Source organism: Amborella trichopoda, chromosome 11 (assembly GCF_054954075.1).
Source record: "Amborella trichopoda isolate Santa Cruz 75 chromosome 11, AtrichopodaSantaCruz75HAP2 v2.0, whole genome shotgun sequence".
In the NCBI taxonomy this organism is placed as follows: domain Eukaryota; kingdom Viridiplantae; phylum Streptophyta; class Magnoliopsida; order Amborellales; family Amborellaceae; genus Amborella; species Amborella trichopoda.
The window spans coordinates 710,102-720,922 of NC_142346.1; the positions used below are offsets into that span (position 1 = coordinate 710,102).

At 39.3% G+C, this 10,821-nt stretch overlaps 1 protein-coding gene across 3 annotated transcripts; it reads right to left on the bottom strand.

Moving 5' to 3' along the window:
- Positions 1–1,442: 1,442 nt before the first annotated feature.
- LOC18441457 (glucomannan 4-beta-mannosyltransferase 9) lies at positions 1,443–9,681 on the bottom strand. Of its 3 annotated transcripts, none has more exons than XM_006851687.4 (9): positions 8,572–9,681; positions 8,337–8,435; positions 7,626–7,878; positions 4,778–4,888; positions 3,932–4,068; positions 3,202–3,315; positions 2,885–3,084; positions 2,592–2,786; positions 1,443–2,172 (listed from the first exon to the last, which is right to left on the bottom strand). In XM_006851687.4, exons 1-9 carry the CDS (start codon positions 8,899–8,901, stop codon positions 2,010–2,012), a joined length of 1,602 nt encoding a protein of 533 aa, XP_006851749.1. In that variant the 5' UTR covers positions 8,902–9,681; the 3' UTR covers positions 1,443–2,009. The 3 variants fall into 3 exon arrangements, with proteins under 3 accessions (XP_006851749.1, XP_088708025.1, XP_088708026.1); XM_088851899.1 differs by having other exon boundaries at positions 6,612–7,878; XM_088851900.1 differs by lacking the exons at positions 7,626–7,878; positions 8,337–8,435; positions 8,572–9,681 and adding an exon at positions 5,973–6,069.
- Positions 9,682–10,821: the final 1,140 nt, after the last annotated feature.

Below are 10,821 nucleotides of genomic sequence, written 5' to 3' on the forward strand. Positions count from 1 at the left end.
TGAGTGAGAAAATCTTTACAAGTCTTTTGCATGAGGGAACACGTAGTATAGTATGCTCCATTGGGAGAACACTATACTCCAGGTCCCATGATCGTTCCTAAGTTTTCACACCCTCTCTCTAATCACTACATCTCCCTTACATGAACTGGGCCTACAATGCCAGGCCTGAGGCCCGGTCCCCAAGCTTTAGATTCAGGTCTGAACATACCTGACATGAAAACCCATGGGCTGGTCTAGCCTGTTTGGCAGCCCCATTATATATCTCTCTCCAAGAATTATTACATCCCCGGTGTGCGATGAAACAATGGAAGATGAAACAATGGAATCAGCCCCGAATAGTCAGAGGCCCAATTTTGATTCACTCGGTCCGATTTGGGAGCTCCACGAGTCAAATCGGGCAACGGTTGACAAAGAAACCAAAAAAGGTTGGAAAATAGGACAATTTAGGTGTTTTCCGAATCAGAATCCTCCACTCCTGATCCTGATCTGACTAGGAAGATCTGATTCGAATCTGCAATTCTTAGATCACCATTCCCAATCACTTTTTGGAACTTTAAATGATTTTAGAACAGCATGGATAGTAGAAAAAGTGAAGTGCATGGACTGAAAACCTTGTATAGGTTAATATTTTTTCTCCCAAGGCCAATTATCATGGATGGTAACTTTGGAAACATGATATATTAGGATAATTTGTGCACTGCTACAACAGCAAGTGAATTTACAGCATCTAAATGACTATTTTGAATACTTAAATCGTGTCCAATGATTAGAATTCTCCTTAAAAGACTGTTTTGGATGACACTTTTGAACATGAATTGTTTTTTACAACTATCTGCTTAGAACTGTGACAGCAATTAGACCTGGAGGAATTAAAGAATATAAAGCCCGAAGCCATTGCAAAATGATTAGAAGTTGGGTGCAGTTTTTGTAGGGATACTTGAATAAGTCACACCTCAAGCTGCCCATGGAAATTACAATTCTGGCATTGGAAACCCTTTGCAATAGTCTGTAAAACTATTTCTGCTTCTGATTGTGTAATTTGAAGCTTGTATTGTGAACACATGTAAGGGATGGCCTATAAAACATGCTGGAAGGTAGGCTACTTCTAGAGCTCAAACCCTTTTGTTTTCCTTCCATTTTATTGTCAAGATTGAGATAATCAAAGTGCAAAATGCTGCAATTACATTTTCTGACAAGATTTAAGGTAAGGCTTTGATAAATTCCTTTGGATGCTTCGCAATCCAATCATATCATTGATGCAAGGAAGGCCATGTGCCTAGAAAGGGTTATTCAGGACAGAAGTCTGAGCCATTATTGTACTTCACTAAAAAGAAAACCCCAAAATAACTCAACATGATTCCCTATTTAATGCAAAACCTCAAACCTTCCTTTCTAGCAATGTAGCATTAACATCATGGTTTTAGCTCCATATAGACTTGGAGTACATAGAAAACAGGCTTCTCCTTTATTGAACCCAAATGGAGATGAATTGAAGGAGGGACAGAGTACAAAAGAATACTTTGGACCGCCCTGCAAAGATACCATATAAACCATTATTCTACTCCTATGACTACTAGGAAAGAGATACAAATTGGCCCTCCTTTATGCATCCAAGCTTTTCTTATTTTCACCTCTTACAAACTACCCAAAAAAACAGAGTCACTCACAATTACAAATCCCATTCACCAAAACTACTCTTCTTTCTTTACATCAGAGTTCCAATAATACATATTTTTCTCTCTTTTTCTGTGTATATACTGAAAATTCAAACAAACTAGGCTACTGAGATGGAAGCCTCTCTATAAATGACTGTAGAATAAACCAAGAAATGGTATTCACAGAGTCTTATGGCTCTGGGGGAAGGAATTCTTCTTCTTGATGCTTCTCCCATCATAAAGAATTTGAGTGTTCTTTGCACTTATGCATCTTCTTGGATGAGAAAGAAACTGAACAAATGTGAACTGACAATGAGAAGCACAAAAGTCGACGCAGAGAGATATCACGGCTGCCTAAGAGTGAGGAACAAAGGTGCCGATATAGCCAAAGCCCATGATGAAGAAGGCCATAGCTTGAAGGTAGAGATAGATGAAGTAGTGGTTCTTTCCGAAGGCTAGGTCATAGCATGCACAGAAGAAGAGATAGGCTCCCACTCCCAATTCCAAGAGATGCAACCTACAAAGGTTCAGACCATCAAGAATCAATGATTAGATAACAGAAGTTTACTGCTGTAAAATTTGTACAAAAATACGATAGGACAGTCTTTGTCCGGAAAGCTGGCTGGGAATTAGCTTGCAACAATGTCACGTATTAATTGTGGCGCAACAAACACAACTAGTACCAGCTTGTGACTTACCTAGGCTCACTTTGAGCCATCCAATCAAAGATTAGATGGCTGTGGGTCTCCTAGGCACAAATTTGTAAGTGTGGGGAGACACAAAGAATGGTTTTCCAATAAGATATGGGTTCTTTATGTTGAAGCTTTTAAAACTACCTTGAATCAAATCTTGATAAGAGATTAGTTGATAGTGGAATTCTGAAGAAATAAGATATGGGTTCTATCTAATGAGCCTTTTGGATTGGTGGGTTCTTACTTGCCGCCTATTCTGATCCAGAATTTTTTAACTGATTTGCCCCCCGCTTTGCCTTTTAGAGCATCTCCAAGCTTTTCGGTCACAACCCATTCATTAACTCTCCTGGCTTCAGCCAAACCGATAAAGGTTGCCTTTGTTCGGTGTAGAGACATCACATTCTCGAAGAGGATCCAGAAAACCACCAAGTGAAGAGACCTGAAAACAAAACAGATCATGCAAGGAAGAACCTCAGAACATGAAAGAGAGAGAACATTTGAGAGAGAGAGATGAGGGAGAGAGACTGAGTGGTGGACCTTGGGCTGCTCAATGCATTAAGGATGGTAATGGTGGAAGGGATATAAACAGCTCCCCACTTTGGGATTTCAACTTCAGGGACAAGAACAGTGGCCGGGATCACGACACAGTAGAACACGAAGGTGACAATGTGAGCCACGATCTTTCTCACGAAGAAGAAGTTATAAATGACATGAATCTTCTTCCAAAGAGACACTCTCTGCAAAATTTTAACAGGAAAAACTCAATAATGGGTTCATCCACTGTTTCATAAATTAGTAGAAGCAAAGGACAAAGGAAGAAATTTAGAGGGATTTCTATTTGAAAATTATATTACCTTGTTCCTGAAGATCTCCATGGCCATCTTCCTAAAGAGGTTAGCAGGACCACAGGACCACCTATGTTGCTGGTACCTGTATGCTTTGAAGGTACTTGGCAACTCGTTCTTCACCTATAAATTCACCAAATTATACTTAGAGAGAGAGAGAGAGAGAGTTGCTTAAGCATGCCTATGAAGAAAAATTTAATTGATGAGTGACTTTTTTTTTGGGAAATTCAGTGGGGAAGACTGGCCCCTACCTGTTTTTTCAAATAGTTTAGGAGAGTTTTTAAGGTGTTAGTGAAGTTTTGTTGGTGGGAATGAAAACTACAACGTGGGTACTAGGGTGTAGCGGTGCTACCACAACACCCTACCCCTTTCCCAAAAAAGAAAAGTTGATGAGTGACTTGCTTTACTAAGAAATGGAAATCCTTGTTCCCATGAAATTCAGACATTGACCTAGTAAGCATTTGCTAGGCACAAACAGAACTAGGATGGGTGACTTCCTACCTACATCTAAACTCAAGCCAACTCTTTCAAATCAAATATGAGAGGGGGGGAGAGAGAGACAGTAGCGTCCGTGGAGAGAGAAAGAGAGCACTTATAATCGAGAATACTGCATGAGGTAAGGAGAAAGACAGTTATAATAGAAAGAAATTGTGAGGTATAGAGAGAAAGAGAGAGAGAGTTCTAACAGAGAGGGACAAATGTGAGAGAGAGCGAATTGAGAGTTACTGTAGTAATATACCTTGAGGTCTCCCAAATAGACAAATTTCCAGCCTTTGAGACTAGCTCTCACAGCCAAATCCATGTCCTCCACTGTGGTCCTATCTTTCCAGCCTCCTGCCTCATTCAGAGCAGCAATTCTCCATACACCAGCAGTCCCTGTTAATTCAAATTTAACCATCCCAAAAAGACTCAATTCCCACGTTTAATCACCACATAAACTACAAAATGCCACACAAAATCCCACCTACCCTGTCCCTCAGTAGTTATAAGGTCCACTCAGGTATGGACTTGCTAGAGTTCTAATCCCAAATCACCCAGTTCGACTAGAGTGAGATATTTGCTTATATTGTCACAAAAAGGACATGACATTTGCATTGATATTTAAAAAACATAAACACTTTATAAGTCTTGTTGAATTTCTCCACCAAATATCCAACGCCCATTTTTAACTTTCAGAGTTCATTTGGGGCCTCGTGATAATCGAACCCTAAATTCCGAACTCTCCCTTCATTTAAGGGACCCGAGATCATGCCCAATCTGAAAGAGGCCAATTCTGAAGTTGACACTTGATAATGTCGCTCACAAATGTATCGCCCAATCTGAAAGACAAATTCTGAAGTTGACAATTGACAATATCGCTCATACACCCGTCCATGTTTATGTTTCATAAACAAAAACAATACCCAACAAAAAAGGAAGTGTTTTCACCCTCTCTTTCTCTCTCCCCCCATTGACTGATACACCCAAGTCCGAAAAACCGATTCCGAAATTGACACTTGACAGTTGACACTACTCACACTCATACGAGTATCCGAGTGATAGACAGAAACAACACAAAAAAGAAAAGCTTCTCTCTAAAACTTACCATTGAAGCCAAAGAATGCGTAGGTGGAAGAACCCACTTCCTGCTCCACTGTAAAATGGTAGTCGAGAGACATCTCTTGCATCCTTGTCATCAAACATTCGTCCGAATTCACTGAAATAATAGAAGGAAATAATCATTAATAACCATGATGATCTTAAAATTTCTTTCAATATAAAACTTTGCCAAAATTTATTGGTGTATGCATTCAACATAGAAGAACGGGAATCAAGTAGCTGACTTTAATTAATTTAATTAAAAAAAAACTTTAACAATGATGAAAGGGATAAAAATAATAGACCCAAAATAAATATCCCGGTTATAAAATTAAGACTTTTCAAAAGCACTATAAAAATAAGAAAAAAACTTGAAATTTCAAATCCGGGGTTAACCAAAATGGCCCATAATTGAATAGCGGAGCGAAAACTCACGAAAGCAGCCGTAAAATACATATCTTCGGTGGGGGAAAAGTGTCGGCTGTGAAAGCCAACGCAAAGTCGACACGTTTTATACTTCCGCAGGATCATACTGTCGATTAACTCCCTTGGGTAAAATTAGGAAAGTAATATTTAGAACAAATTTTGGGACGTACCTCTGCCACACAAGCTAAACTCAATAAAAAAAATTCCCAAATCTCCACAGCCCACACTATCACTTGAAAAAAAAAAAAAAAACAATCTCAATATTAAGGATCACGTTTGATAAGGTCGCAACCTTAAACAATCAAAATAAGGTGTCCTTCCAAACTTTATCATAAGATACAATTTTTGTGCCAATAATCTTTGGGATGACCTGAGAATCTATTTTCATCTCTAAATAAAAATTTTAAATTTAAAAAATAATTCAGATCAAGTAGATCTATGAGCGCATCAAAATCTTGGAAATGGTCAGTCCAAATATAATTTTGTAAGATGTACTATTTTTTAAACTTAAAATTATTATTTTTCATATCCATACGACTCGATGATCAATTAGACGTTTTTCTAATACCACAATAAAATTTTTCGATGGAGTTTTGAGGTGCACCTTAGTTCTACAAAATTCAAATTTTATATAATGAAAATAATCAGGTGGGTCAGATTAGAAAATGCGTCCTGAGTAGGTCTCATGTAGGGGTTTGGGTCAGGTCCCGGACCCAAAAAAAAAAAAAATTTATAGGACCCAGATCCGACCGGACGCGAAGTTATCGGACCCATACCTGGATTGTATGGTATAGTCATCAGGTGGTTCAGATTAATAGTCTTGTGTTGTATACTGTAGAGTATTCATCCCCAGTGTGCTAAGAAAGAAAAAACAACCTTAAAATTTCAAAACCACAGTAAATATTGACCGAAAAATAGGGGAACGAAAAGTAGCCGAAAAGTGCATGTTTCGGTGGAGTAGTGTCGGTGGAGAGACAACTCATCAGTGATAAAAAGAATAATCGCACGTGGGGCGTACTGTGTAGATGTAAGAAAATCCAAAAATAGAAATAATGTTTTTTCATTATTTTATCTGAAGGTGAAAGAGAGTAAAAAAATTTAAAAAAAGGGAAAAAATTTCTCTCTATAAAAAATCTCTCAATAAATGTGCATGGTCCTACAAATTACCGTTTTATAAGTAAAATGTTAATTTCCTTCTCATACTTAAAATTCTTTCTCTCTCTAAAAATTTATCTCTCTAGAAAGTGTGCATGGGCCCTCACACAAAAAGTTGTTTATTCTTGAGTGGGCGGAGAGGGGACTACACTGCACACTTTTATATACGGATATTAGAGAGAGAGAGTGAGTGTGTTTTCAGTGTAAAGTTTTAGAGAGAGAAAAAAGTAGAGAGAGAAAGGGGTGTGTTTCAGTCGTACACTGCGAACTCTGCAAGTTGGTGGGTCGCACTCTCTCTCCTCCCATTCAATCATAAATCTCGCCACAAAACTCGCTCAAACCTAGAGAGAGAATAAAGAGGAGAGAGAAAAAAACAGAAAAAACAGCCACCGACACATTTCTGAGCAATCCCGGGATTCGAACCCGAGACCTCCCCTGGACACCCAGTGGCCTAGAGAGAGAAACTAGTACAAAAAGAGTACTAGAGAGAGAAAGTAGTAAAAAAAGACTCCTAGAGAGAGAATAGAAAGTCTTACAGGGATAAAATGAGAGCGACTTGAACAAGAGAGAGGTTGAGAGAGGTCAAGAATAAAGGCAAGGGAGAGAGAAAGAGGTACAAAGAGAGATAAAACAGGGAAGAGAGAGAAAGAGGAGAGAGTTTCGAGAAGAGGAGGCGTCAACAAACAGAGCCCATAAATGGGTTTTCCCGGTTTCCAAGCCTCGAGACTTCGAGTCTCTCTAGACTTTAGAGAGAGAAACAGGGGAAAGCGTGTGTAGAAGAGTTGTCTCATGCCTGTCGGTAAATAAAGCCCTTTAATAAGAGGAGACAAAACCTTAATCACTGAAAAACTTTCCCCATTTTTATAACTCAATTTCCAGACTTCTAGAATCGAGAAGTAAGATATATAGACCACAGAACTAGAAACCAGTAAATGTAACATGGATTCTAGAGAGAGAAAGTAAATATTTATTGAGTTTTAGAGATGTTAGAGAGAGGTGATAGATGAATGAATGAAGTGGGTTTTAATGAAAAGGCTGCTTTAACCCAATGTAGAGAGGCCTTCTATAGAGAGAGAGGCATTGAGTCTTAGAGAGAGAATAAGCGTATTGGTTAGAGCGAGAGAGATAAATGAAAAAACCAGGCTCTACTCCATCAGAAACAGAGAGAGAGATGAATGAACACGATGGGCTTCACCCCAATTGTAGAGAGAGAAACAGGCATTGTAGAGAGAGAAAGAGAAATGAAACAAAAACAAATGAATGGGGTTGGTTACCGAATTTCCATCGAGCCTGAACAAGGCCAATCTCTGGATTGTGAATCAAGAAAGGGATTGTTCTCCAGAGGAAATCTGGTTCAGGTTGGAAATCGGCATCAAAAATGGCGACGTAGTCGCAGTCTCGCACATAGCCATGCTTCATTCCTTCTTTGAGAGCTCCAGCTTTGTAACCGTTCCTGTTGTCTCTGATCTCATACTTTATATTGATCCCTTTGCTTGCCCACCTCTGGCACTCTAGCTCCACAAGATCCTGCCATTGTTTGCCCACAAAGCTTAGAAAACAGAGTTTCTCTCTCTAAAACATGTTCTTTCTCTCTCTAGAATGTGGGAGCAATCAAAGGAGAGAGAGGTTCCCAACAAAGCCAAGAAAGCAGAGCACTTTTCTATCTCTCAAACTTAGAAACAGAGGACTTCCCCTTCTCTCTCTCGAATATGGGAGCAATTAAGAGAGAGAATGACGGGTTCACAAAAACGGAGAACTTTCCTGAATCTCAGGCTGAAAAGTAGAACACCTCTCTTTCTCTCTCTAGGAGCAGTTAAGAGAGAGAGAGAGGTGGGTTCAAAACAAAACTCGAAAAACAGAGCAATATGAGCAGTTCAGAGATGCGAAATTCACTCATCAAGCAGAAGAAAATTGCGAAATTTACAGAGGACCAGTGAGTAGTTTAGAGGGAGAGAGAGGAGAGGGAAATTTGCATGGGAGCAAACCTTGATCGTTGGATCAGTAGAATCATCCAGCACTTGAATGATGATGCGATCCGACGGCCATGAAAGCCCACATGCAGCTCCAATAGACAGTTGGTAAACCTGCAGCAAAGAAAACCCATTACTTCTCTCTCTAAAAACTCATCCTCTCCCCCTCTAAAAGTGCAAGCTTTCACGCACAATGCAGGTAAAGCTAGCTGGTTTTTTGCCTAGAGAGAGAAACAGTAAGAGCATTTACCTCTTTCTCATTGTACATAGGGATCTGAACCAGAACCATGGGATAATTCGCATTGCCGAGCTCCAAATCATCTTTAATGGCTTCCCATTTGTAACGCTTCCCTGGTTTTTTACCAAAGAGTTTAACAAGCACTATAACCACTGCCATATAAACTCTCTCCATGAAAAGCATCAGAGACATGATTAAGCACAAGAACACTGCTAATTTTAGCAGAGGAACAATCAATGGAGCTCTGATCTGTTGCCAAATAATGGCCATTTGATCAGTAATGTCATCTCCTGTTCCTTGAAAAGCCTCTGGTAAGAGGCCGGTCCGTGAAAGCCGGTCCATTTGGAGCTAGAGAGAGAAACAGAGAGATGGATCGTCGAGAATTTTCTCCCTCCCCTGTTCTATTGGCCTGAAACTAGAGAGAGAAACAGAGAAATGGGGTGTGACAATTTTCTCTCTCCCCTGCTTTTTTTGGCCTGAATCTAGAGAGAGAGGAAAGAGGGAGTGACTTGGAGCAATGCCTCAAGAATGGGTCAGATCTATGAGGATTTAAAGGGTAGAGAGAGAGAGAAATGACCCACCATCACCACCACCACCACTTTGCAGAATTTGCTGCTCAATTACGCAATGGAGTGTCAGAGATAGAGAGAGAAACAACACTCCATTCGATCACATTGCCATTGGCAGAGCCTTAAAGCTGAAAGCTTCCCCCAAAATTAGAGAGAAGATAAACAGCAATAAATTTCTCCTCTAAATCTAGCAAAAACTCATTCAACGGCAGTTTTGAAGGGCGAATCTTTGTACAGCTCTTTCTCTCTCCAAATATAGCTATGTTTCCCTGTCTAACTCCTCTTTTGATTTGTTTCTATCCCTGCAATTCTGAATCTCCACTGAGCAAGTTGGGGCCTTTTATAACTGGTTCTGCTTCTGAGAAGGCATGGAGAGGACCCCTCTAAAAAGCTTCCCTTTCTGCTTTAAATGGCTAATGCCTGGTTTTGGGTCTCTGGTTTTCTCGGCCCTCTGGTTATAATGGCTCCTCGTCTCTCTCTGCTTTGCTTTTTTTTAGAGAGAGAAAGAGTTAGAGAGAGAGAGGGTGCAGAGAGAGCAGCCAACTCTGAGACTGGTGTTAGCGTGGGGGTGAGCGTGTTTATATATAAAAAGTAGGGTTTTATTAACTGATGGAGGGCTGGGAGAAGGTGGGGGCAGTCGGTAGTCTTTCTCTCTCTAACTTCTTTCTCTCTCTCCTCTCTCCTCTCTCTACCCACTCCCTCTCTTTCTCTCTCCTCTCTCTACCCACTCCCTCTCTTTCTCTCTCCTCTCTCTACCCACTCCCTCTCTTTCTCTCTCCTCTCTCTACCCACTCCCTCTCTTTCTCTCTCCACCCACTAACTCTCTCTTCTCCTCTCTCAAACCCTTTTCTATCTCTAACTCTTCCTCTCCTCTTTCTCTCTCTAAATCTGCCCCTCTCCTTGTTCTCTCTCATCTTTCCCCCTTTCGTTTCTATTTCTCCCATTTCTATTTCTCTCTCTAACTCCCTTTACGTTTCTATTTCTCCCATTTCTATTTCTCTCTCTAACTCCCTTTACGTTTCTATTTCTCCCATTTCTATTTCTCTCTCTTTCTACTTTCTCTCTCCTTCGTCCTTTCTCTCTCTAAATGGATTGATTTTCTTGAGATGTCTGCTGTTTAGAGTTAAAACGAAGCTTTCTTTATTTGGTAGTAATTTGCAATACATCACCCAACATCTTACAACTGTCAATAAAACATACTAAAAATAACAGCAAAAATCATAAGGACATACGTATAGTCATTACTTTGAAGGCATTTTCGTTATTTTTCAAAACCTTGTTGTCTTTTATGTGAAAACTTTCTTTCTTTCTTTTTTTTTTCATGCCATATTAACAACTCAATTGCATTAATAAAAAAAAAAAAAAACCTTATTTGGAAAATCATTTTATGAAAATGGTTTGATAAGGTTGGAGCCCAATCAAGGTAAGTGAAACCTCTTAAAAAATTGCAATTCAAGCATTGAAAACCTTTTAAACCAAATTGCAATTCTTGGAAACTTTTTAAACCAATCATCTTGGCGTAAACATTATGATTGTAAAAATTAATTAAGATTTCATGCTCTAAAAATAATATATATTATAACAAATTATCTAGACCGTCCATTTCACCATAAAATAAGTGTTAACAGATATGCAAGATTTATACCATTTTTTGAGTTTCAAAATTTATTATCTAGATCGTCTATTTCAAAAT